Here is a 27,365-nt window from a genome sequence, read left to right as displayed (position 1 = left end):
CATCAAAATTAGTTCTCATATTCAAATTCTAATAATAAAATGTTGTGTTGCATTTGCATGGTTCAAGACAACACGTTTTCTGGAGATGTCAATAAAGTAGACATTTATGTCACTATGTCAAAGAATCAACTTTTGGCTGCAAGGACACAAGGTTTAAAAGAAAAGTTCAAGCTTTGAACCAAGATACACACTTCAAACATGAACTTAATTAAGATAGACTACTAGCTTCATTTCTATAGTACACCAGAAGAAAGTACGAGTTAACACAATTTGGCTGGTTTGATCAAACAAATTTGTTGTACAACTTATCTTACCCGTTTATTTTTTCCTGATTGCATTTCTAAAGGAGTTCTATGACACAAGACCACAACACTACAATGAGAGATTTGTGAGTTTATTTTTGACCTTAATGCAATATTGTTGATGTTTGTTTTTATTTTACTTTCTACTAAGATGCAACCATTAACTAGTTCTTAACAAGTTTATAAGTTTTTAACAAAGTTACAATATGCTGCACATCAAAATTTGTTCTCATATTCAAATTCTAATAATAAAATGTTGTGTTGTACCTGCATGGTTTAGGACAACACGTTTTCTGGAGATGTTTATAAAGTAGACATTTATGTCACTACGTCAAATAATCAACTTTTGGTTGCCAAGACACAAGGTTTGGAAGAAAAGTTCAAGCTTCGAACCAAGATACACACTTCAAACATGAACTTGATTAAGACAGACGACCAGCTTCATTGCTATAATATACCAAAAGAGAGTACAAGTTAACACAATTTGGCTGGCTTGATCAAACAAATTTGTTGTACAACTTATCTTACTTGTTTGTTTTTCTTGATTAGAGTTCTAAAGGAGTTATATGACATAAGACTACAACACTACAAGGAGAGATTGGAGAGTTTATTTTTTACCTTAATACAATATTGTTGATGTTTGTTTTTATACTTTCTACGAAGATGCAATCATTAACTAGTTCTCTCTGTACATTACATAGGAAGCATTACTAAATAAAGTGGAAGATGAGGTAAATATACTGGAGCTTAAGCTTAAATTTGTAGCATACATGCATACAAACGAGATAAGCATAGTAAAGTCAAACAAAGACTTTGAAGCAATATTATCTATGTACCGAAAAGAAGGCTGAGTTGATCGATGAGCTACAAAAGAAAGATTTATTGCTAGATCACTTCAAGGATGGTGCACCAACTGAAGCTACAAAGCGTTATAAGTTTTTAACATTCATGGATTTTGAGATGTTCAGTGTAGAGGGGCCTAATGCTATTAAAGATGACTAGGATAAGTTTTTAACAAAGTTACAATATGCTGCACATCAAAATTAGTTCTCATATTCAAATTCTAATAATAAAATGTTGTGTTGCATCTGCATGATTCAGGACAACACATTTTCTGGACATGTCAATAAAGTAGACATTTTTGTCACGATGTCAAAGAATCAACTTTTGGTTGCAAGGACATAAGGTTTAGTCACTATGTCAAAGAATCAACTTTTGGTTGCATGGACACAAGGTTTAGAAGAAAAGCTCAAGCTTCGAACCAAGATACACACTTCAAACATGAACTTGATTAAGACAGACGACCAACTTCATTTCTATCGTACACCAGAAAAAAGTATGAGTTAACACAATTTGGCTGGTTTGATCAAACAAATTTGTTGTACAACTTATCTACCTGTTTGTTTTTCCTGATTGCATTTCTAAAGGAGTTCTATGACATAAGACCACAACACTACAAGGAGAGATTAGTGAGTTTATTTTTGACCTTAATGCAATACTGTTGATGTTTGTTTTTATTTTACTTTCTACTAAGATGCAACCATTAACTAGTTCTTAACAAGTTTATAAGTTTTTAACAAAGTTATAATATGCTGCACATCAAAATTTGTTCTCATATTCAAATTCTAATAATAAAATGTTGTGTTGTACCTGCATGGTTTAGGACAACACGTTTTCTGGAGATGTCAATAAAGTAGACATTTCTATCACTACATCAAAGAATCAACTTTTGGTTGGTTTGGAAGAAAAGTTCAAGCTTCGAACCAAGATACACCTTCAAACATGATCTTGATTAAGACAGAAGACCAACTTCATTGCTATAGTATACCAAAAGAGAGTACAAGTTAACACAATTTGGTTGGTTTGATCAAACAAATTTGTTGTACAACTTATCTTACCTGTTTGTTTTTTCTGATTGGGGTTCTAAAGGAGTTCTATGACATAAGACTACAACACTAAAAGGAGAGATTGGAGACTTTATTTTTTACCTTAATGCAATATTGTTGATGTTTGTTTTTATTATATTTTCTACGAAGATGCAACCATTAACTAGTTCTCTGTACTTTACGCAGGAAGCATTACTAAATAAAGTGGAAGAAGAGGTAAATATACTGGAGCTTAAGCTTAAATTTGTAGCATACATGCATGCAAACAAGATAAGCATAGTAAAGTCAAATAAAGATGTTGAAGGCAATATTATCTATGTACCGAAAAGGAAGGGTGAGTTGAATGATGAGCTACAAAAGAAAGATTTATTTCTGGATCACTTCAAGGATGGTGCACCAACTAAGGCTACAAAACGTTATAAGTTTTTAACATCCATAGATTTTGAGACGCTCAGTGTAGAGGGGCGTGATGCTATTAAAGATGACCGGGATAAGAGCAAGGAGAAGTTATATGAGTTGAAACATGAGAGTGCAAAATCATTATGGTTGAAAGATTTGGATGCTCTTTGAAATTGATTTAGGTAGACTTCGTCAATTAAGAGTTGTTGAGGCCGTTGAGGATGTTAGCGACTCATGAGTTTGTATCGTCCTTTCATCAGATAGGTTTGGTCTAGTTAAGGCCCTCGAGGGTCTTAGGCATCCATGTGTTTTGTATCGTCTTTTCATCATCAGTTATATAACTGTCGTATTGGTTGAATGTGTAATTGCATAGTTAGTTGACAATTTAAAGATAATACTGAGACTTGTAACCAGCTCACTCTGTCTGAATGTTGACTGTTGAATGTTGAATTAATATACATGGTGCAAATGCAAGGCATCCAAAGTCTTGTGATGATCAAGTGACATAAGAATGGTACATAAGCAGCTTTATCTAACTGTTGTATGCAAAACTGATGAAAATAGAAACACACTTCAATCTTCTAAAAGAAATGCAAGCTTATGTTAACTTGTCAGTGTGTATGGAACCTCATAACAAATTAAACTACGTGGAAATAAAAATATCTCAACTCAAGAAATACTTAAATGGAGATAATAAGTTATTAACCAAATCATAAAAAAGGGTGAGTCAGGTGTGAAGGGTCCAACCCAATTCTGCAGCGAAAATATGCAAATTCATGCTTAAATGGAGTAAAAAAAAGGTTTGAATAATTCTGACCACCTCTCCCTAAGGGAGGAGATTCAGCAAGGTTAAGCTTTATTGCATTCCTTGACGAATTTGAGTTGTACTGCATTCCAGGTCTAGCCGTCTAGGACAGCCAAGTGTAACTTCAACAGAGCAATTTTGCCCCCTCGCGAGGGAGAAACTGAAACCATGATACCCTCCCCCTGTTAAACCATCAATAACGGTTTACAGTGATACTCTAATAACAACAGTTTAAAAAACACATTCAGCATAAATGAGAAGAACATCTTTATCATTTATAAGGAAAATACGTCCAGGCATAAGGACTAGATGGAAAATTTTCAATCTGGCGTTGCAGAAAAAAAATGCAAAAATACAAAAAGATTACACAAAAACCAAATAAGCCACTAAAACCATTGACAAGTTACCGAGAGTTGGGTATTTATTCAAATCTATATAGGCGCTTAGCGCTACTTTTCAAGTAAATGAAATCCTTCCCTCTTGCAGCTTCATCCCAGATTTCTCTAGAATCATAAAGTTCTAGAGACCTAATCTGTCCCGTAGTTGTTGGTTCAGCTTCAACCAAGCTCCCATACTCTTTTAGGGAAATCAAAGTCCCAGTATAACTCAATATGCTTGAAATCCTCACGAATATGTTGGTTCTAGGTGGAAATAATTCAACGCGATTCACGGAACCACATCTTAAATCCACAAAGAATGTTCTCTCACAAACTTCATGACATCGTGGGTGAGTAAAGTATATGCCATGCTCCCATTCACAACATATCAAGTTCATCATCATCTTGCCTCTGAGTACTGACTTGTCTATCTTGTAATCTAGATTCCACTCTTTCTTGTCATAATTTTTCAACACCCATATCTCAATATTATAGTCATCAGATGAAGTGTCCACGATGGCCAACGAGCCTCTTAGACTAAGCAAATGAAGGTGCTTTGGGATCCCCATGCACCGAACATACTTATGCTCGGGAAGGGGAATGGTCCTCCAGTAGAACTCTTCTTTTCTGAAATTGAAAGAACATATGCTAACTACTCCTCCATAACTGGAAAGTGAAGGATCAGGTAAGCAAACCAACCAATGCTGGTCTCCGTATGAAAATGCGCGGCTGTCGCTTAAATTACAGGTGGAAACGAGGTATCTCTCGCCACGAGCTTGTGCCCATTACATAAATTTGGGTCACGAGTTTACCTATTGTCGATTTTTGATCTCCGGAAACACGAACAATCTTGTAAGTGTTGGTTGCATCATCAAATCCCATAGCAAACCATTCCTCGAACGTGATGATGGAATATCTTGTAACATAGTTTGGAATGAAGATGTCAGTTGTGGGGAGCAGAAGAACTTCCCCCTTCAAAGGATTGAATAAGAAGCATGGACTCCTATCCATCCTCTTGCGCCCTGGATAATTATAAGCGCGATCCCGAAAGAAAAAAAAGTTGTAGAAAACAGAAGCCAAAGAATAAAAAGCATTGAAGGAAGTGGATCTAATCTCGTAGACAGCTGCATGTTCGCTCCATGTCAAGGTGGTGTTGCTGCCATCGTATTTGAATTGCAATGGTCTAAAGGTAAATCCAGAATTAGAGAGGCAAAAGTGATCCACATGCATTAGCAGAGGTACTTGAGCAGAAGAAATAGATGATGAAGCAGCTTGCGCAGACAGTAAACGTTGCGTGTGCAGTGTACAAAAACTGGGGCAGTCGACTCTATCCGTTGAGGTCTTAGAGACATATCGGAGGCCAAAAAAAGAGGTTATGGGCAGTCTCAAATGGATGTCGTCAAGGACATCGGCGGGTAGGTTCATTAGCCTTGAATCGTTCCTGCAGCAGGGACTCAATGTCCGCTGGCTCCTTGCCATCTCCGTTCCATAACACATTTCTAATGTCAGAAATCAGGCAATTGCGATGACGGAATAGCACGAAATTAACTGAAATTGGTTGGTCTGCGGAGGTGGACTGGTGGGGGTGGAGGTGGAGGCAATTAAACTGGGAGTAGAAAGAAACCATAAAGGAAGGTTTATTAAATACTAAACCCTAAACCATTTCCCCTCCCTACAATTTCGCCCCGAAATTTAAAAAAAATTTCAAACCCGTTTCGGTTTAAGACCTATTCTTGAGGAGAAAATAAATGTTTAGAAATCCTTTCCTTTTTAACTCAAAATATTGTTTTGCTTTGTTGAAAAAAGGGAAAACAATTAAAAATTCAGTATTAGGAGGACGGCCAATCAAAGAGACTTTATGAAAAAGTTGGGCTTTGCTTTTAAACCGGTTGGCCCAACTATTTTCCACAGAATTTATTTTTTTGGTAATTAATAAAATTCAAAGATATGATTTTAAAGAATTTTAACGAAAAAATTCTGGTATTGTTTATTTAAAAAAATTATATTTTTATACTAATAAGTCAATCATGATACTATTAATTTTACCCTTTATTTTATCTTTATTGTTAAAATTCAAAATTTTCAAACATTTTTCATTAGTTTTCCTATGATTTTATACCATATTAAAGAGAAACAAAAAATGAGCCCCTTCTCCCTTCCCTCCAAAAATAAATTTGGTGGGAAAATTATAGTCATGAATCATGATTGATAACTGACCCACGCCCAGCTAATCATCCATTGGATAATTCCTTGCATTTCTTCCTTTATTTAGCAGCCCCACTCCTCTGCTCCCGCTCCTACTTTAATCCCCCGCACCCTCCTCCCGCACCCCTAAACTCCCCAAATATCCCTACTTTTAATTTGATTCAAAAGTCTAGAGAGAGAAAGTGAGAGAAAGGGCATCTTCTCTTCGCGGGTTCACCAGTGACTCCAATCCACACCCGGCGCAGAGCACGCAAAAACCCTAATTCCGATGGCCGAGTCGACTCACTTACAGCAAGCCCAACTGGCGACCATTCTCGGCCCCGACCCGGCCCCTTTCCAGACCCTAATCTCCCACCTCATGTCTTCCGCCAACGAGCAGCGCTCCCAGGCCGAGCTCCTCTTCAACCTCTGCAAGCAGACCGATCCCGACTCCCTCTCCCTCAAGCTCGCCCACCTCCTCCAGTTCTGCCCCGCCGCCGAGGCCCGCGCCATGTCCGCGATTCTCCTCCGCAAGCAGCTCACCCGCGACGACTCTTACCTCTGGCCCCGATTGAATCCCACGACCCAATCGACGCTGAAGACGATTCTGCTCACGTGTATTCAGCAGGAGGACACGAAATCCATCTCCAAGAAGCTATGCGATACGATTTCCGAGCTGGCCTCCGGGATTTTGCCGGATAACGGGTGGCCGGAGCTCTTGCCCTTTATGTTCCAGTGCGTTTCGTCCGATTCGCCCAAGCTTCAAGAAGCGGCGTTCTTGATATTCGCTCAGTTATCGCAGTACATCGGCGACACCATGGTGCCGCACATAAAGGAATTGCACGCCGTGTTCTTGCATAGCCTGGGGAATTCGCCGAGCCCTGACGTGAAGATCGCGGCTTTGAACGCTGTCATCAATTTCATTCAGTGTTTGACCAGCTCTGCGGATAGGGATAGGTTTCAGGACCTGTTGCCAGCGATGATGAAGACGTTGATGGAGGCTCTGAACAACGGGAACGAGGCCACCGCGCAGGACGCTCTTGAATTGTTGATTGAATTGGCTGGGACCGAGCCGAGGTTCCTGAGGCGGCAGATTGTGGAAGTCGTTGGGGCAATGTTACAGATTGCTGAGGCCGATTCATTGGAAGAAGCGACAAGGCACTTGGCCATTGAGTTCGTCATCACTCTGGCCGAGGCCAGAGAGCGTGCTCCTGGCATGATGAGGAAGTTGCCGCAGTTTATAAGCCGATTGTTTTCCATTTTAATGAAAATGCTTCTGGATATTGAGGACGAACCGGCATGGCATGCGGCAGAGAGTGAAGATGAGGATGCGGGTGAGACTGGTAATTACAGTGTTGGGCAGGAGTGTTTGGATAGGCTTGCCATATCCCTGGGTGGGAATACCATTGTTCCCGTGGCGTCTGAGCAATTGCCTGCATATTTGGCTGCCCCTGAGTGGCAGAAGCACCATGCTGCATTGATTGCCCTGGCTCAGATTGCTGAGGGTTGTGCCAAGGTATCAATTTTTATTTTAATAGGTGTGCAATTATTTGTGAGATTGTATATCCAGGTTAACTGATTGTCATAAGTTAGAGACATTATGCTTGGGAGAGTTGCTTGTCCAATTTTTCATGGTTCCGTCTTTAACCACATTTGGAATGCTTAACATGCCTTTTCTGTTGAAGTAATAGAGTTGAGTTTGGGTAATAAAAGAGCCTAGGTTTTTGACATGTGTTGAATGTGCTATTGTGTGAATTTGAATGGATAACGGGTTAGAGATGTAATGAGAAACATTCGTTTGAAATTATTCAATGTTTGTACGGTTTGATAGTCACATTCACACTTGCACAATATGAATGAAAAGCTTTCAGGCCAGATACAATACACTTATGTAAGATGTTTGCATCTTACATAAGCGATTGTATATTCCTACTATGCAGTTTCCGAGGGGGAACTTTTATATCCTTTATTAAGTGAATAGTACAGCTATAAAGTACTTTTATGCAGCTTTCTAGTAAATGAATTTCCATTTACCTTCTTGTTCATGACGACCATTAATCTGTTCCCTTCATTTTTATTTTATTTGCAGGTAATGATTAAAAATTTGGAGCAAGTGGTAGCAATGGTCTTGAACTCATTTCAAGATCCACATCCTCGTGTAAGGTGGGCAGCGATAAATGCAATTGGGCAGTTGTCTACTGATTTGGGCCCAGATCTGCAAGTTCAATATCACCAACGGGTGCTCCCGGCATTGGCTGGAGCTATGGATGATTTTCAGAACCCTCGTGTTCAGGTTAGTACCTGGTCGTAGCATCCGATCCTGTTTCTAAATAATTGACTTGATATTCAGTTTCATTATTTGAATGGTATGGATTTGTATCCTGCAATGCAGGTCACCTTCATCATGCTCTAGAGGGTGACCACAAGACTAATATTGACTGGCACTTTCTCATCTTAAGGGATTCTTTACAAGTTGTGTACTTTAGAGCATTCTAGTGTGTATAATGTTCTAAGTTGCTGGTCATCTTATGTCCTTGACTTCAGGAGAGCCGTTACTTATTTAGTTCACTTTCTGTTTCTGATTAATGGGATGTTTGAATGAGTCCACGCAAAAGTCATATGTGCTTGACTGCATGTTTGTGGTTGAATGTTGTCACATTTATTTTTGAAGTATGGACTTTTTGAAAAGTACAGTTGAAAACTAATCGTTGGCCTTTTGTTCTGACTTGTGAGCTACCATTGGCATCTATAGTTGCAAGCTATCCTCCATATGAGGTTCTTTATTTTCTGAATTTGGAGGATAGTGATCATTTGCGAATGTGCTTTACTCAGCTCATTATCAAGATAATGTAATTAAATGTGCAAGATTATCTATTCATTGCTTCCTTTTTTGTAATTTGCTATCTGCAGGCACATGCTGCTTCAGCAGTGCTAAATTTCAGTGAGAATTGCACCCCGGATATTTTAACTCCATATTTGGATGGAGTAGTGAGCAAATTGCTTGTACTTCTGCAGGTAATGCTTCTCAAGATTATGTATATATATATGTACAAACACCCATTTCATGATGTAAAACTTTACTTAATTACATGCTTTTGAACTAGTATATATTAATTGTGTCTGATATTTCACATTTCATGCAGAATGGAAAACAAATGGTACAAGAGGGTGCCTTGACTGCTTTGGCATCCGTTGCTGATTCATCTCAGGTATTGTACTATATTATGTGATATTATACATGAAATTATTATTTTATTTTTATGGATGATTAAGTTTGATGGTAATGGGATGTGTAGGAGCATTTTCAAAAATACTATGATGCAGTTATGCCTTACCTGAAAGCTATCTTGGTGAATGCCACTGATAAGTCTAATCGCATGCTTCGTGCCAAATCGATGGAGTGTATTAGTTTGGTTGGAATGGCAGTTGGAAAAGAGAAATTCAGGGAAGATGCTAAGCAAGTAAGGCATTATACATTTGAAACTAAGTTTACTTTATTGGACCTGGGATATGAATGGCTATTTGATGGATGATGGTTTCATGTTATTTTTTAAGGTGCTTGTTCATGCAGATCTATATTTTGTTATTTTGAACCATTTCCAACCTTAATTACCCCCAATAGAATTTTGATTTTGTCAAAATTCTGAAATTGACCTTTTCTTTTCCTCTTATGCACTCTCCTTTGTTCAAGTTATACGCTTCAGCTCTTTTCTGCTTATCAGTTGGGAGATTAAAAACTGAGTCTTTCAACCTGTGAACATGCTGCTGCCATTTTGGCCAATCTAAAAACCTAATAGAAAAAAGCTGCTGCCAATTTCTCTAATCACAGACTGGTGTATACTGTTTCTCTGAAGGTCATGGAAGTGCTGATGGCTTTGCAAGGATCTCACATGGAGACAGATGATCCAACTACAAGTTACATGTTACAAGTATGCCTTTGTCTTATAAGTGCACTAAAATTACTATACTAATGCTTATTGTTTACAATAAAAACTTATCTACAATGTTGTAGGCCTGGGCTAGACTCTGCAAGTGCTTAGGACAAGATTTCCTCCCATACATGAGTGTTGTAATGCCTCCTTTGCTTCAATCTGCTCAACTTAAGCCAGATGTAACCATCACATCTGCAGATGACGAAAATGATATTGATGACTCTGATGATGATAGGTCCGAAACTTTTCTCATTTCCCTTTTTACGTAAGTTCAATACCAACGGGCATGTAAGATATCTCAAATGTTGCATCACTACCTATTTCTTGGTATCCTTCCTAAAGTTTGATATGTAAGTACCTGAATCTAGTGTAGAAACTTTCACTGCATGGATAACCAGTGGCTTTAACGTCCACATCAACTTTTTTATATGCTTCTATTCTTGATAATTATCTGGTTAAGTTACCTATGTACTGATTTAGAGTGTTTGAGGTGTAGTTTTGGTGATTGTGTAAAAGATATCAAGATCTGGAAATAGTGCTGTTATGTATCTCTGTGTTACTTCTTCTCTTGCTAAAAGCTGCTTTTGTGTTACAGTATGGAAACAATTACTCTAGGGGATAAAAGGATTGGAATCAAGACTAGTGTCTTGGAGGAGAAAGCTACAGCTTGCAATATGCTGTGTTGCTATGCTGATGAGCTGAAAGAAGGATTCTTTCCCTGGATTGATCAGGTATCCAATAGTGTCATGATTTTTTTTTGTCTGACTTTGGTTACATACTTACAAAGGTCATATTTGTGTAGGTTGCCCCAACTTTGGTTCCACTTCTTAAATTTTATTTCCATGAAGAAGTTAGGAAGGCAGCTGTTTCAGGTACCATTAATTGTTAATACTCAATGTTTTTATTTTCTTTCCTCTACAAATTTTGTTGGAGTTTGCTCCGTTTCTTAATAAAGAGATATCTACTTTTTGTTTCTAGCAATGCCGGAGCTACTGCGTTCTGCAAAGTTGGCAATAGAGAAAGGCCAAGCTCAAGGTCGTAATGAAACATATATAAAGCAATTGTCTGACTACATTGTTCCAGCTCTGGTGGAAGCATTACATAAGGTTGTTCAGTGTTTTTCATTTAAGCCTCCTTGATCATGGTGTAATGATTTATATGTTCTCTGAAGTATGAGATTGCAATTTGTGTGCAGGAACCTGATACTGAAATCTGTGCGAATATATTGGATGCATTAAATGAATGCTTACAGGTTCGTCGTTTATTCTTTTAAGAAATTTTGTGAATTTCCGTTGTGCCCCTGTTTGTTTTACTTTTTGCACTTATTCCGCACCAACTGACCAATTCAGTAGTGCTGGAATTGCTATATTTTTCGTTGTAGGGAAGTTGTCAATACACTCATGATTAGAAATGTTAAATTTTTAATGGAGTACTGGATGCTAATCATGTTCCATGCTATGCCACTTCTGTTTTTTTTTCTTTTCATTGCAGAAGAAAATCATTGGTTTGATTTGAAAGAACTTTTATAATTAAATCTCTGCCTTTTAGATTTTGGGCTTGAACTTGGAAATGCTGGCAGTCACTGCAGTATAGTGAAAATCATTGGTTTGATTTGAAAAAACTTTTATAATTAAATCTCTGCCTTTTAGATTTTGGGTTTGAACTTGGAAATGCTGGCAGTCACTGCAGTATAGTGCTAATTAATTTGTTTTGTAGTAGCCAATCTTTCATTTTTGTTTGCACAGAAGCAGTGAATGAGCGAACTGTTTTGGGAGAAATGTTTTGTTGAGTTAATCAGAATTAGCTTTGTTCAAAAGACAAAAATTTGTTTTCGTGTTTTCATTTTTATATTGTGCATCATTTTTTGAGTATGGCCCCATTCATGCGCCTTGTATCTTTGCTTTCAGACATCTGGACCACTTTTAGATGAAGGCCAGGTGAGATCCATCGTGGAGGAGATAAAGCAGGTGATCACTGCCAGTTCTAGTAGAAAAAGAGAGAGAGCAGAAAGGACCAAAGCAGAAGACTTTGATGCTGAGGAACAGGAGCTAATTAAAGAGGAAAATGAACAAGAGGAAGAAGTTTTTGATCAAGTGAGTTTTTTTAACACAATCTCTAGGTAGCTCGTCAACAATATTACTGATTTTTTAATTTTTGGGCCAGCATATGCAGTGTGGGACTTTTTGTCCTGGTTCTCTTCAACACATTTTTTAATTGTTTCAGGTGGGAGAAATCATTGGAACTTTGATTAAAACGTTTAAAGCCTCTTTCTTGCCTTTCTTTGATGAGCTATCATCGTATTTAACACCTATGTGGGTAAGTTTCGTCTCACTGGTGCAGCCTTTTTGTTCTGTTCCAACTTTAGGATTTTAGTTGTTTATGTTTACTCAAACGCTCCTTAGACAGCTTCACTTCGAGGAAGTAGAATGTTAATTTTTTTGTCAGCCATTATGTTTGAGCTAAGTTGTTTGTCATCTCAACTATGTTATTCATTTCGGGTTCTAAACACAGGCCAAGGATAAAACACCTGAAGAGAGAAGGATTGCAATATGCATCTTTGATGAAGTAGCAGAGCAGTGTCGTGAAGCAGCTGTAAAGTAAGTTTTTTTAATAGAAACGTTCAGGTTTTACTTTTAAGTAGTTCTTGTTATTCTGTACTCATATTTGGTTATGATTTGGTTGGATCAGATATTATGACACATTTCTTCCTTTTCTGTTGGAGGCTTGCAATGACGAAAACCCTGATGTTCGACAGGTCTGATCTCAACAAACTGTTTCAATATGTATCAGGTTGCTCATCCACATTAGTGTTAAGTGGTTGTTTTTGTTTTATTTTTATTTTTTTAGGCAGCTGTATATGGACTTGGTATTTGTTCAGAGTTTGGTGGAGCAATAATTAAACCTCTTGTTGGCGGTAATTCTGCTTGCATATCTTAAATAGATGAAACAATTATGTATGTTTGTGAGTAACATTTGCTTGTGGCTTTATATAGAGGCTCTATCAAGGCTGAACGCTGTGATTCAGCATCCTAATGCCCAACAATCTGAAAATGTAATGGCATATGATAATGCTGTTTCTGCTTTAGGAAAAATTAGCCAATTCCACCGTGACAGTATTGATGCAGCTCAGGTACTAACTTTTATTTTCTCTGTTGTCATATGGTTTGATCAGAAATTCTGTCATTGGTGGTGTTATGGAATATACGCACAAAAGTAAAGAGTCTTGATTATGAGTATATGACTACTGTGCTATGCAGTGCTCTCTAATACCTTTTTTGTGTGCACGTTCCTCAATTTAGTGCAACGCTATAGTTTAATACTAACCTATCTTGCCAACTATCACTTTTAAGATTAATAATATCTTTCTTTGTTTGGTTCCATTATTATTATTATTATTTTGGAGTGGTATGGATTGTCAACCTTCTGGCATTTTGCAGGTCATTCCTGCATGGTTGAACTGTTTACCGATTAAAGGAGACTTGGTTGAAGCCAAAGTTGTTCATGACCAACTTTGTTCTATGGTAGAGAGGTAGAGCTTCAATTTTCTTTTACCTGTGCCTTGTTCTGTTACTTGTTGCCTTTTTATATATTAAACTTTCGGAATATCATTACAAACAAATTCATAGAGGTGACCCTTGTAATCCATCTACAGGTCTGATCGGGAACTTTTGGGTCCCAACAATCAGTATCTTCCCAAAATTGTTGCAGTGTTTGCAGAGGTTTGTAATCTAGAAACTAAATTAGCACTCTTAAGCTATATTTCTGTGTCATATATCATGATCAAAATCGACGTTTTTTCATTAATACATTTCTCAATATTCTATTTCATCAGTTTGAACATATGTATCTTATGTACTGATTATTATTGAGGTGAACAATTATAGGCACATCATTTATTGTATGGTACAGATATGTGCACACCCTGGTCAATTGAGCCATTTTTTCGTTTGGCAAGATTTAGGGACTAATTAACGAACTAGTATAACTGTAACCTAAATCTAGGCTTTCTTTTTCTCTTCTAATTGATATCTTAAACAATACAGGCAATCAGATGACTCCACTAAATGCATGTTTTTTGTAATATGTTTTCAAGCTTTCCAGAATATTTACTTTGAGGGTTATGATTATTCGTGTAGGTTCTATGTGCTGGTAAGGATCTGGCAACTGAACAGACTGCAAACCGAATGATTAAATTGCTAAGGCAGCTTCAGCAGACTTTGCCACCAGCTACATTGGCTTCAACGTGGTCGTCCTTGCAACCCCAGCAACAGCTTGCTCTGCAATCCATCCTCTCCTCATAAATACTCTGGCTTGCATTGTGCACATTGCTGCTTTCAGATGCACTGTTCCCTGTCTTGCTATGTTTCCCATCCGTCATTTATGCGAAAAGTTTTACAGTGGCCCGTCAGCATCGATTGAGCGTGGAAGTCATTGGTGCGGTTTGGTCAAACCATTTTTTGTAGGGTGTATATGAAGGTGTTAATTTATAGTGGCGATTTTGAGTCTAAAAGAAAAGAAGACTTGTTCCTGCTCGTGAGGGTTTCTTTCATTTTCTTTTTGTCGGTGCCCAAGGTTATGAGGGCTGTTGGTGAGAAAATTCTCGTGGGAGTTTTGGTCTCATCCTGTTTTGTATTTTTTCCCATACATGCGTTGTAAGAATCTGTTGATGAAATTATCGATGGCGATTCTTTCGTTATGTTTTCAATTTTGATCCCCAAAAGGCAATAAAATTGGCTTTTATGGTATTTCAATGGTATGCTATTGTGTTGGATGTGAACTAGCTATCACACTTTAGAGTAGTTTTGAGTCATCCTTGAGGAGTGCAAGAGTTTTTGCGCACCCAAAGATGATATTTCTGGTTCCATTTCTTTGAGAAACAATGCCAAGAACAAAGCTTTGTTCCTCAAAGATATCTAGAAGTTCCTGGAATCCCGCAACCAAAGGCAGCTAGTCTCAGAATTGAGCCCGTCTCAAGGACCCTAGAGCCTGAGACGGGAACCCGGCTAGGGGACCCTGTCCTCAGGAACCGGACCTAGAGCCTGATGCTCAATGCTCGAAACCAATGCTCAAGAAATAGGCGCTCGAGGCTCAGACAATCTATTGCAATCCAATCCTATCCAACGCTAGTCATGAGTTGAGACTTTCGAATCTTATTATTTATCTGTTTAGTTATTTGTTTTATCTTTTTGTTATGAATGTATACGCAATTATGCATTATGCAATGCAAGTCAAATATTTGGTATTTTTTATGTAATACTGAAAATGGATTCCACCAAACACAAGAGAGCGTGCAGCATCAGATTCCTTCCTTCGCCATCAAACCTCAAATTCTTTGAATACAAATACAATGCCACCTATCGTTTCCATTTTTTTATTTTTTTATTTTTTATGAATACATTTAGAGGGGACCATATTTGTGCTCCATGTGTCATGCCTTCGTGCTCCCACGACTTTCGATTCTCTCTCCGTTGACCAACTGCTTTGGACCTTTGGTGGTGGTGAGAAGTGACCACGACAACTACCCAAACCCTTACGGTTACCGTTGGCGGTGGGTCACAGAGTGTTGTGTGGAAGAGAGTCAAATGGAGTTGGTTGAACTGAAGAAATTGAAATTTTACAATAAAATCAATTGACAACATAAGTCATATTTCAATTACTTATAAGCATATGCAAAGTTCTTTCTTTACTGTCGATACACGCATTCATGTGTGACGACTTTTCAAGTCAAGCAAGCGAAAAACACAAATCCGGTGAATAGTCGATAATGTTAATAGTGTGTAGATAATTGATCGACATCTTTTGCTATTAAAATATTATCCATCAATGCTACTAACAATGTAATTGGTTTAGAGTGAACATTGAGAGATCAGTCATCCTTAATAACGAACAAATACAAATTGACGTGCTGAGTCTGCTGACATGGGAAAGAAAACGAGGTTCCCACTACTACCAAACAGAACCTTTGCCCTGTTCCACCTTTTTATACAAGTCACACCCATTTTTGCTCTTTCAGTCTTCACAACTTCGCTTCAAACATTCCTATAGAACATGAAGCCCCAAGGAAACAACAGGGGTGGGAGCTTTTAGAATCCAAAAGCACTTTTAGTTTTTTTCTCTTCCTTCTATCAAACGCTGTTAAAAGCTCTTTGATTATCTGAAATCACTTTTAGCTCTTCCAGAAGCATTCTCAAACAAGCTAAAGTTCTCACTTTCAGCCTCTTCCATGGAACATCAAGCCCCCAAGCAGCAAAAGGGAGTCTTAGCCAACAAACAAAGAAAGTTCAAAGAGAGGACCAAATCCAAGTGCAAGTTTGTTGGGGTGAGACAAAGGCCATCCGGGAAGTGGGTTGCAGAGATCAAGGACACAACAAAGAAGATAAGAATGTGGCTTGGAACCTTTGAGACTGCCGAGGAAGCTGCTCGAGCTTACGACGAGGCTGCTTACCTTCTTCGGGGTTCGAATACCAGAACCAACTTCGCCACTCATGTCCCTTCTAACTCTCCACTTTCTTTGAAGATCAGAAACCTCCTCAACCAGAAAAAGAGCTTGAAGCAATGCCCTGTAAGTTCCACCCCCAACAGCTTAAATTCCACCCCTACAGCTACTAGTACTAGAACTAGTAACAAATATACCTCTTTCAGTGACGGTTCAGCTTTCTCCATTGCTACTTTTAGTGAGAATTTTCTGCCTAATTGCAAAAGCCAGAAAAATCTTCAGGTGTTTGATGATGCATATAGACCAGACATTAGCAACTGCATTGATGATCTTCAACCAGGGTTGTTTCATAACCATTTTGGTCTCCAGTGGCCACTCTTAACTGGGTTTGATCAGCTTCCAATAACCCACGAAGGGATGTATTTAGCGAAAGGCAATGCTCTGACGGTGCAACCTAGTGTTGCAGTCGAGCCAGAGGTGACGGAGTTTGAGTGCTTGGAGGTAGAAAGGCAGATTTCGGCTTCATTTTATACAATGAATGGAGAGAATGAGTACTTTGACAATGAGTACAACGCCGGTGATGCTCTCTGGGATCTTCCTAGTCTCTCTCAGCTGTTCTGCCTCGGCTGATGGCCTTCACCTTTCAGAGTATTGTAGTTTTTATTCTTTTGAAATGAGTGAATTGAGGGGTTAGTCTTGAGAGTTTATGTTTAGTGTAATTCTTTTGAAAGCATGAGAAGTGTAGGTAGCTGTATGATATCAATAGCTTGTACTTCCTATCTGCTATTGCAGATGAGTTTCAGCTTTTCTCTGAGTTTGATTAACAATTGCATTGATTTTTGGTAGCATGAAATAAAGATGCAAAGGGAAGAACAACCTGAAAAGTTGCGTGGAATGAGTATTGTAATGATTCTCATTCCCGACTTCCCTGCGTTTACTAAAACATGGGTATTGAAATGATTCTGATTCCTTACTTCTCCTGTGTTTACTAACTCATATGGAATAAAAAAAGTTGTGGGTTATACATTAAAATCTGTAATCTGATACCTGAATAATTAGGAATCATATCAACTACGGGTTGCTAGTTAATCCCATTCTCTTTCCTACTTTCCCTTTCTTGATTCACGACCTTCTCCATTCCAATTAAGTAAACATGCCGTAATATATCGATATTGGAGAATCACTTATCTGATGTAGAACAATTATGTTCGATCCACAATTTCTAACACGATACTACAAGGCATTCAATTAATATGAAGAAGCGGAAATGAGAATAGTTGGTGCAGTTCACAGCTATATAACGACCACAGGACCAAAATACCAGAACTAATCAACCAGGTTTATCTGTTGTTAAAACGTCATATAGCTGCAAACTGATGAAAGCGAAAATATATCTACGAACCACATTTTAAAACACGTACAAGCTCCCGGCCTCTCTATGTTAAAAGAGATCCCAAGTTCGAATCTCCTTTCCCAAAACTATCCTACAGAAAAAGTTCACATTTCCAGTTCACCTTAACATGTAACTGTATTTGAAGACAGTGGATGGTGTACCAATGAGTGATATTAAGTTAAACCATGAAACCGTCTTTAAGGAAAAATGGGGAAACAACATGCCAAACAGATTCCGTCATATAATGAGTATCGAATTCTATTTGAAACATCTGGGAAACATACAACGTAATAATATCTTTGAAAGAGAACATAAACATTCAGGTTTTTCAGAAATGTCACTTCATTGTTACCACAAAAACGAGAGAGAGAGAGAGAGAGAGAGAGAGAGAGAGAGAGAGAAACATAATCAGAACTTAGTGACGATTGTCACAATTTCACAGCATGGAGATGGAGTGTACGACACAACAAAAGGAACAGAGATGGCTGAAGATGAACGATAAAACACTGTTCCTCTTGCATTATAACACACTAGTAATCTTCACTTCCCTCTTCATCATCCACACCTTCGGCACCAACTTCCTCGTAATCTTTCTCTAGAGCAGCCAGATCTTCACGAGCTTCTGAAAACTCTCCTTCTTCCATTCCCTCACCGACATACCAGTGAACGAATGCCCTCTTGGAATACATGAGATCAAATTTGTGGTCAATGCGTGAGAACACCTCAGCCACAGCAGTGTTGTTGCTGATCATGCACACTGCTCGCTGAACCTTGGCAAGATCACCCCCTGGTACAACTGTTGGAGGCTGATAGTTTATGCCACATTTGAAACCTGTTGGGCACCTGCAGAATTGAACCACCGAACTCGTCAGATAAAACATATGCGAGGACCATAATTCAGACGGATGATGCACAAATGGTTAAACTGTTTATCTGAAAGAAAACTGGCTATTAAAGATGAAAATAACCATGGCATCAAGATAATTTCAGCATCATAAATAAATCTCCGTTCCTACTGTGTGTACTGATGTTCGAGAGTCGAGACTATGGCATTTGAACAAGGTTTCTTCAACAACATTAGATATGATTTAAAAAATATGCAAGTATTTTTCGTCATTTTCTTTTCCTCTTTAGGCATTGTTCTTACCAGTCAACAAACTGTACAGTCCTTTTTGTTTTGATAGTTGCAACGGCAGCATTGACATCCTTGGGAACAACATCACCCCTGTACATTAGGCAGCAAGCCATGTATTTTCCATGCCGGGGATCACACTTGGCCATCATGCTTGAGGGCTCAAAAACTGCATTTGTGATCTCAGGAATAGAGATCTGCTCATGGTATGCCTTTGCAGCTGAGATAACAGGAGCATATGAGGAAAGCATGAAATGAATGCGGGGATATGGTACAAGGTTAGTCTGGAACTCTGTAACATCAACGTTAATGGCTCCATCAAATCTCAATGATGTTGTCAATGAGGATATGACTTGCGATATCAGTCTATTCAAATTGGTGTACGTTGGTCTTTCGATGTCTAGAGATCTTCTGCAAATATCATAGATAGCTTCATTGTCCAAGAGCACAGATACATCGGTGTGTTCAAGGAGAGCATGAGTAGAGAGAACGCTATTATAAGGCTCGACAACTGCTGTTGAAACCTGCAATGCACAAGAATTAAGGCACAGATGAGCTCCATATCAACGGCCCCTATATTATTTTTTCTCTTTTCTATTTTTCTAATAAAGAAGATGCCTTATAATTATGAAATCATAAGATAACGTATAAACAGAAACATTCTTCTGCATAAGAAACTGCATAGACTTTTGAAGGAGAGTCGAATATCATAATATTTGTGGATGTAAGTACCTGCGGAGAAGGATAGATGGTGAATCCAAGCTTTGACTTCTTCCCATAATCCACGGACAAGCGTTCTAACAGCAAAGACCCCAAACCAGAACCGGTACCACCACCCACAGCATTAAACACCAAAAATCCTTGTAAACCAGTGCAATTATCGGCCAATTTCCTAACTCGATCAAGGCAGAGATCTACAATTTCCTTTCCAACTGCAGAGCACAACCAGAGGTTAAATCAACGAGATTAACATAATAAAAGCATTCATCAATGAAAGATAGAAGTAGCATCCATTACCTGTATAGTGTCCTCTTGCAAAATTATTAGCAGCATCTTCCTTTCCAGAAATGAGCTGCTCGGGGTGAAAGAGTTGGCGGTAAGACCCAGTCCTTACTTCATCAATAACAGTTGGTTCCAAATCGACAAATATGGCCCTAGGGACATGCTTGCCTGATCCAGTCTCGCTGAAGAAGGTATTGAAAGCATCACGGCCGCTACCCACTGTTGTATCACTTTGAAGACAGAAAACCATAACTGTCCATTAGGCAATCAAATCATCTACAAATTCAGACTTAAATTGCAAACATAAAACACATTAAAGCTTAACTTCACATTCCATGAACTCAAAAGGAGAAAAACAATAAAGATTTATTAGGGTTTAAGTAGATCAACTTTCTTATTACTAGAGTACCGCTAGGTATAACGACTTTCTAGACCAATTTGCAATCCATGGGATGTGTCACCAATAGAAAATAAACACGTTAATCAACACTTAAGTAATAATCCAATCATCAACAACCAGGTCATGGTTTACAAAATTTGGTCTACCTAGTTGGTCTACCTAGCATTACCCTTATTATTAGAAGATCGACAAAGTTTTATTGTTATTCCTTGATACGATCCCTAAGCACACCCGACTCAAGACGTATCGGTTACAACAACCTTGCAAAGAAAGCAAATGCATACGATCAATCGGATTAAATTGAATTGAATTCTATTTCTTTTATGTTAACTTTTAGCTTCCCGATCGAATACATTCAGAAAATCCATGCTTGATTCTTCAGCTCCATCAAAAGTACATGAAAGACCGCTCAAAAGAACCTAAAACTCCAAAAAATATCAATGTAATCAACAGATACACCCCCATATAAACAGATAACAACAATCATACATCTGAAATTCATACAAAAGAAGATCGCAAACACCTATTTGTTAAAGTTACCTATTTTAATTTTCCAAATGATAAAGTCAGAATAAAAAAACACATTCATCGACTAACATTTGACAAACCCACCAAAAATAAACAAACAAATCCACAGAAAAGTGCATATGTAAATAGAAATATCAGCAGAGATGATAAGAAACAAGGAAAAAAATACCAACCTGGGCATCTGCCCATCAGGTTGAATTCCATGCTCGAGGCAGTAGAGCTCCCAGCATGAATTGCCCACCTGAATTCCAGCCTGCCCAATATGAATGCTTATAATTTCTCTCATTTCTCTCTCTTTTCTTCGATAAAAATTGAAACTTTATGAACTGCAGAAGTCTCTCGCTATCTCTGTTATTTCTCTCTGCGTGCTATTGGTATGGTATCCCCTGTTTTGCTATTCTTGTGGGTTTTGTGGGTGTGTTTTGCCCTTTTTTCGATAAAATGGGAATGGACAAAAATTTGAAGTCCGCTACAAAAAAAAAAGGCCAAATCGGATAAATGGTCCCCGTGGTCATAAGGTATTCGGAAGATAGCCCTGTAGTTTAAAAATTCGGATTTAAACCCTTGTGGTGAAACCTGTTAGGATTTATGCCCACATTGAAACTTCTGTTTGTTACTCCGTTAGTAGCAAGTGCCACCCTTCTCTTTCTCTCTTTTCCATCTTCATCTTCCTTTCTTTCTTCTATCTCTGCAACCTGCCGAACCAAAAATAGAACCAACGTGACAACTTCATCTTCCCAATCGGTCGATTCGATTCCCCATCTTAAATAGAAGCTATGGAAGCTACTCATTCTTCCACTCTCTCTGCCCAAACCCGTAGCCATCTCCTTTCACCAATTGAGGTTTTTGAACCACCATTCCAAGTGGGTTGGATCACAGCAGGAAGCCAATTTTGATCAGCTGCTTCTGGGAAAAGCTGCTTTATCATCCTCTCAAGCAGCTCAAGCTTTGTGCCGCGCCACCCTCTTGAAAAAAATTGAGGGCTCAACTTTGTTCTGTGCATGAATGCACCATAAACATGGTCCAAAACACAGTGGAGCATTCCCAGATTCGCAGTCACCATTTTTGAGAGAAACCCAAAAATTCAAACACCAAAATTTTCACAAAAGGTTGGGAACAGAATTTAGATGGAATTATATGCAAATTTCCAGAAATAGAGAAGAACCCAGAATCCAGTGTTGGGAAAAATAAAAATTTGTGAATTTTTTCATCTAAAAATCATGATTTTGGGGATGAATAGATTAGAGATTACTTGAAATTTTGAAATAAATACTAAAGAACTATGGCCATTATGAATCGAGAGGCATGGGCAGTGAAGAAATCAATAGGAAACTGAGAAGAATGAATTGGTGAGGCCAAAGGAGATGAGAGGAGAGGGGGTGGTGAGAGAGTCCATAACACGAAAGCAAAAGGGGAGAGAGGGAGAAGAGAGTACAATTTTACCAATCCATTTAACGGACACTTAACAGAAAAGTCACCTTGGACTAAATTTGCTAACAAACTATACCACAGGGTTTTAAATCAGAATTTTTTTACCACAGGGGCTATCTTCCGAATACCTTAAAACCACATGGACCATTTATCCGATTTGGCCAAAAAAAAATAGAGACAGCTCTCCTCCCGCTGCCATTTGGCGCCACCCTAACCTTGGGTCCCAACTCCCACTTGTACATTTTTCATCAAGAAAATTAATGAAAATGGTTTGAAAATTTTAAATTTTAACGATAAAGATAAAATAAAAGGTAAAATCAATAGTATCAAGATTGATTTTATAGTGTATAAATGTAGTTTTTCATTAAAATAAACAGTATCAGAAGTTTTTCGTTAAAGTTTCATTTTTCGTTGACTCTGTTTCAACGTTATTGACTTCTTTGCCCTTCTAGGTCATTGCCCGTTTTGGAATTTGGACTACAGAGGGCCGGATTGAAACGGGGTCGATCGTGTTATCCTCATCATAACCTCATATCCATCTCACAAGCAAGTCTTCATCGGATAATAGTTTCACCCTTGTATTAGCATGATTCACCCTTATATTAGCATGATTCCGTTGCTAATTCCATTTCCGTAGCTATTTCGTCGCAATTTTTCATCAGTGTTTCCTAAACTTATATCAACGAATTCTTCATTTGACAACGGTCTCACACTTGTATTACAATGAATCATCAACTAGTTTTAGACTGATTCAAAATAAATAAGGCTTAAATGTTAAACGGTCCTTGTATTTTATTCCATTAGCTAATTTAATCCTTGTATTTTTCATTTGATCGATTTAATCCTTGTGTTTTACTCTAATAAGTCGATGTGATTCATCCTATTACGGGTTTTTTTTAAATGTAAATATGTTTGCAAATTAATTTAAAAAAAGGAACAAAGATAACAAAAAAAAAACTACACAAACCAATAACTAAATCAGAAAAATGCTATCAAAGAATTCAAATGCCCTAGCCTCTCCCCCCAAGCAAGAGTCTGCCACCGAAGGCAACACCCATTAGCCACCCGATTCTCTCTCTCTCAAATCTTCAACCCCCGTTCCCCTGGCACTATTGATTCGCTCGTATATTCTAGCATCGATTCATCCTATTCTTTTGATATTCTTCAATTTTTTCGATCTAAAAATTAAAAATTGAATTAAAAAAATATATGCAAAGTAGAAATGTGTATGTAGATTGCACCATCCTAAATTAAAATGATTTTGTCAGACTTTGTGTAACACTCACTTTTACTTTTTATCGTTTTAAAAACATTCCATATCAGAAGAAAAAAAAAACTATAATCGGGGTTGGTTTTGGAAGGGCAATATGGGTAAGTTGAAAAGTTGGCGCACCAGCTTGTCCATGTGCAGCAAGCCCAGCGTCTTTCGAGTGTGATTAGCTGTTGTTTCTGCTGGATGTACTTGCACCAAACTTTTCCCCCTCTTATTTATCATTATTTTTTGAACCCATAGATATTTTATTCTTCGTTGGTTCTATACAATAGTTGGCATAATAGTTGGCACTCATGCATTGTTTCAGAGAGAAAATCTAGAGGTTGAGGACCATATATACACGAGTTGAAGTTGGGCCGCGCCGCAGTAATAAGCATTATAATTCAAGGGACCAACCAACCAATACAGCTTGTGTGCAAACCATTAGTATTATAAGGATTCAACGTAAAAATGGAGTGTCGACTGTCGATTAACTAATGCATTTTTTCTTTTCTTTTATCCGAGCTTGGAATTAGCAGCGTAATATATTTACTCAAACTATTAGTATGTTGCGCAATGAAAGAGAATTTATGAATCATTATAATTGGTTTTCTTTAGATTCAATATATACATTATCGAGTGAGAAATGTTGAGAATATGAGATTACATATTATTTACTTATAAGTAGTTGAGTTATTTTCTATATTGTTAAATGATTTTATGACAAAATCTCAATTTCTTTATGATCGCACTTTCTTGTCGTTAGAGCATATTGCTTTTTCGGATTGGTAATTTTGGTTGCTTGAATCTCCAAACTAGTACATTATCAATTCATCACTCCATGAGCGCACACACTACCAAGAGACCTAATAGTATTAAATGTAATTTTATTCCACGATTTAATTAAAACCTAATTAAGAACCTTGATTGTGATCGGAGTATGAAAATTTAGGTCCAACCGTCCAAGCAGTTACCATCTTGGGGAATCTGACTTATAGCTGTGTGAGTCACTGATTTTTTTATGAAAAGACTTTGCATGGCGCATGCCATATGATCAAGAACACGTAAGGTATACGTACTTGTATAAATATATAATCTCCCCATCACGAATAATTCAACCATGCCACAGATCACGTATGACTACTGATCCAAGTGATCAGCATACACTGCAAACTTGGATTTTAGTTATTTTATTCTAGTGAATTAGTGTTTGCATATTAGAGCATCTCCACCTGTCTCTTTATTGCCCTTACAATTGGGTTAAATTGCCTCCAACCTAGAAAAACCTCCTCCACGGGTCCAAAGTTGGAGAATCAATTGGAGCAAGGGCTTCTGCCCTTGCAACAGTTGCACGGGCTTTCGTCCTTTCAATTAGAAGGGTGAGGTAGGGCCCCACTCATGTGACAGCCCAACCCATAACCGTTAGATTCCCAATGGTTAAAAAAAGGAAAATTTTGCAGCTGCCATGTGGCGCTTTGAGAGCCTCTACAAGAACAAAGTTTTTTTCATACTAAGTAGGATCGTCTATATGAATCCTAGAACATCATTGTGCTCGGTTCTGTGTCAAGTGCTTTAAGAGCCTCTGATTTAAAAATAAATAAATAAAAATCAACAGCTAGGATTAATCCTCTAAAAAAATCATAAAAATAACCAAAAAAATATTATTTAAAAAATCTTACAAAGTTCAACATACTTGCAAATTAAACATTTAAAATTAAACAAAAATCTACAGCGATAATTGATGTAGGAAAGGATAAAGGGTCTCGAATAGATGAGGGATAGATGACCTGGGATTCGCTCAACCAAGGGCAACGGAGCTTGCTCGACGTTACTAATCGTGGATTCGCTCACACAACCAAGCCAAACGCTTGATGGGGAAAGGAGAAATCGCTCACTTCAATTGCACATAGCAAAATATATTTTAATTCATTAAAGTCTAGTCCCCAAAGGCTTCTAATACATCAATATTTAAAGGAACTAAAGATAAAGTAACATAAATATGTATCAACTTCCTAAGAAACTCTAAAAATGACTTAACAAGTTCCTATGTCACTAAAATAAATTAAAATGTCCTTATTACTTGAATTTCAAATGCCAACGAGAAATTTTCAATTTGTTTTTCCTTAAGCCTTGGTTCCAGCATCATTCTCCCTTTTTAAAAGAAAAATCGTCCTCGAGTTTCATTTGGTATTCCTCAATCTTTTGGGATGACCTTGCAAATTTTTCCATAGCAACCATAGTAGTAAAGACAAACACGTTAATCGACACTTAATTAATAATTCAACCATCTATAACCACATCATTTGGTTTGCAAATTTGATCTTCCTAACATTATCCAAATAGTAAAATGAAGTTCAAGGCAATCATAGTGTTCCAAGCCACAAAATATTCACGAAAACACCACTTCCCCAATCTTCCAAACATTGCAGGCCCTAGTTCCTTCTTCTTGATTGAAAATGACCTCCAACCACGAAAATGTATCTTTAAACCCGTTAGAATGTTATTTGTGATAAATCTGTAAATCCAATCTAGTTTTAAACCCCATTCAGTTTTGTTTTCATAACCGCAACTTATCACATGAGTGGCCTCTTTAAGCTTCACAGCTAGGCTTGAGGAAGGATGGACACCGCCTTGTTCCATCCATGTTGAAGTCATAAAAATTATAGACTACCCGAAATTCTTTTCAAAATTCATATGGGACATCAGTAGCCCTTTGCCATCATCCATTCCTTGTAGGTTTGAAGCATCTCCATTTGCATCATGCTTGGAGTACATTGAAAGCTTCTTGTAGGCACATCTTACCATCTAAAGTATGGAAGGCTCGCTACCATCTTCATCAACTTCATTCACAAAATGATTATTCACTTGTCTTCATCAACGTGCTCATCATAAATTGGTGGTAAATTTCAATTGATGAAACTAATTTATTTGACAGTGTGCTCTTCAAGAGAAAAATTTCATTGTGATCGGAACATGAGTGGTACATTATGTGTTTTTATATAAGTGGTAGAAAATTTTAATATTTAAGTTATTAACTTTTTAACATACATATCTCACCATTTGTATAGTGACACGTGATGTAACATCCCGTGTTTCAATCACACTGAAAAATCTCTCGCCCTTCAAACAAATTGTAAATCATAGGCATGATCTTCAATTGTAGCGGATAACCTGCTCTAATGGTACTTGATGTAGGAAAAAGAACCAAGGTCTCGATGACAAATAATGACATGTGGGAATAAAACAAAAAAAACATTAACAAAATAAAAAATATATTTATGAATAGTAATCTTCCTTCTCCTTCCTCCTTCCAACCAAACAGATAGAGTAAATAGTGAGGGCAACTTCATTGCCTATGCCCTCCAATAATGAGTGAAGATGCTCGTAATGCGATGAGATTAATTTAACTGTACAATAAGGAAAGTATTCAAACTTTACAAGATATTCCTTAATTCCCCAATGTAAGATTCTCGTAAGGATGGTATCAAATGTTGTTCACACAAAAATCAAACTCCTCACGTTAGTGATGACTGGTTACTAAAAGCTCAAACATTTCACCCAAAAGTAAGAGAGGGTCGACCCAAAAAAAGGCTCGAATATCTTATAAACCTGGACGGTTTTGTAATTTAATATTTGTGAATACTCCTTTGGCAGCTTGGCTGGTTGGATAAGCTGAGGTCCTCGTGAGGCGGGCGATGGGCAGCACGAATCCTTATTTCGAAATTACCAAAATAGCCTCCCAACATGACCATTTATTTTGGAGGCATCGAATTCCCCTGAAAATATCGATCTTTTTGGAATGAGGCGGATCCTCTTTGAGAGGATCTTATAAATCTTTAAATCGTGTCTATTTATTATACTTGTACGATTAGTTTTTATTAATTATTATTCATATTTAATTTTAAA

The 27,365-nt window shown here is 37.7% G+C and overlaps 3 protein-coding genes and 1 pseudogene across 3 annotated transcripts; 2 read left to right on the top strand and 2 right to left on the bottom strand.

Moving 5' to 3' along the window:
• Positions 1–3,644: 3,644 nt before the first annotated feature.
• Positions 3,645–5,361, bottom strand: LOC126591579 (uncharacterized; annotated as a pseudogene).
• A 722-nt stretch (positions 5,362–6,083) lies between these two features.
• On the top strand, positions 6,084–14,630 carry LOC126591569 (uncharacterized). Its single transcript, XM_050257301.1, has 20 exons — positions 6,084–7,469; positions 8,043–8,246; positions 8,864–8,968; positions 9,097–9,162; positions 9,250–9,414; positions 9,808–9,882; positions 9,966–10,120; positions 10,481–10,616; positions 10,688–10,757; positions 10,864–10,991; positions 11,081–11,137; positions 11,793–11,978; positions 12,109–12,201; positions 12,397–12,482; positions 12,574–12,640; positions 12,733–12,799; positions 12,879–13,015; positions 13,323–13,414; positions 13,538–13,604; positions 14,022–14,630. Exons 1-20 carry the CDS (start codon positions 6,243–6,245, stop codon positions 14,184–14,186), a joined length of 3,348 nt encoding a protein of 1,115 aa, XP_050113258.1. The 5' UTR covers positions 6,084–6,242; the 3' UTR covers positions 14,187–14,630.
• Positions 14,631–15,959: 1,329 nt separating this feature from the next.
• Positions 15,960–17,216, top strand: LOC126589853 (ethylene-responsive transcription factor ERN1-like). Its single transcript, XM_050255289.1, has one exon. The coding sequence runs from the start codon at positions 16,109–16,111 to the stop codon at positions 16,949–16,951; it is 843 nt and encodes a 280-aa protein (XP_050111246.1). The 5' UTR covers positions 15,960–16,108; the 3' UTR covers positions 16,952–17,216.
• Positions 17,217–17,935: 719 nt separating this feature from the next.
• Positions 17,936–21,189, bottom strand: LOC126589852 (tubulin alpha-5 chain-like). Its single transcript, XM_050255288.1, has 5 exons — positions 20,950–21,189; positions 19,864–20,078; positions 19,579–19,778; positions 18,862–19,370; positions 17,936–18,557 (listed from the first exon to the last, which is right to left on the bottom strand). Exons 1-5 carry the CDS (start codon positions 21,060–21,062, stop codon positions 18,245–18,247), a joined length of 1,350 nt encoding a protein of 449 aa, XP_050111245.1. The 5' UTR covers positions 21,063–21,189; the 3' UTR covers positions 17,936–18,244.
• Between the last annotated feature and the right edge of the window lie 6,176 nt (positions 21,190–27,365).

This window comes from Malus sylvestris, chromosome 11 (genome assembly GCF_916048215.2).
Source record: "Malus sylvestris chromosome 11, drMalSylv7.2, whole genome shotgun sequence".
In the NCBI taxonomy this organism is placed as follows: domain Eukaryota; kingdom Viridiplantae; phylum Streptophyta; class Magnoliopsida; order Rosales; family Rosaceae; genus Malus; species Malus sylvestris.
This window is presented reverse-complemented; position numbering and strand designations above follow the sequence as displayed.

What these genes read in the sequence shown, in the direction of transcription:
- LOC126591569 (XM_050257301.1), top strand. Translation starts at nt 6,243, where the DNA reads ATGGCCGAGTCGACTCACTTACAGCAAGCCCAACTGGCGACCATTCTC. An exon ending in TTGCTGAGGGTTGTGCCAAG is followed by an intron (nt 7,470 to 8,042) that starts GTATCAATTTTT and finishes TTTTATTTGCAG; the next exon opens with GTAATGATTAAAAATTTGGA. An exon ending in CATTAAATGAATGCTTACAG is followed by an intron (nt 11,138 to 11,792) that starts GTTCGTCGTTTA and finishes CTTTGCTTTCAG; the next exon opens with ACATCTGGACCACTTTTAGA.
- LOC126589852 (XM_050255288.1), bottom strand. Translation starts at nt 21,062, where the DNA reads ATGAGAGAAATTATAAGCATTCATATTGGGCAGGCTGGAATTCAGGTG. An exon ending in CCTGATGGGCAGATGCCCAG is followed by an intron (nt 20,079 to 20,949) that starts GTTGGTATTTTT and finishes CTGTCTTCAAAG; the next exon opens with TGATACAACAGTGGGTAGCG. An exon ending in CCATCTATCCTTCTCCGCAG is followed by an intron (nt 19,371 to 19,578) that starts GTACTTACATCC and finishes TGTGCATTGCAG; the next exon opens with GTTTCAACAGCAGTTGTCGA.
- LOC126589853 (XM_050255289.1), top strand. Translation starts at nt 16,109, where the DNA reads ATGGAACATCAAGCCCCCAAGCAGCAAAAGGGAGTCTTAGCCAACAAA.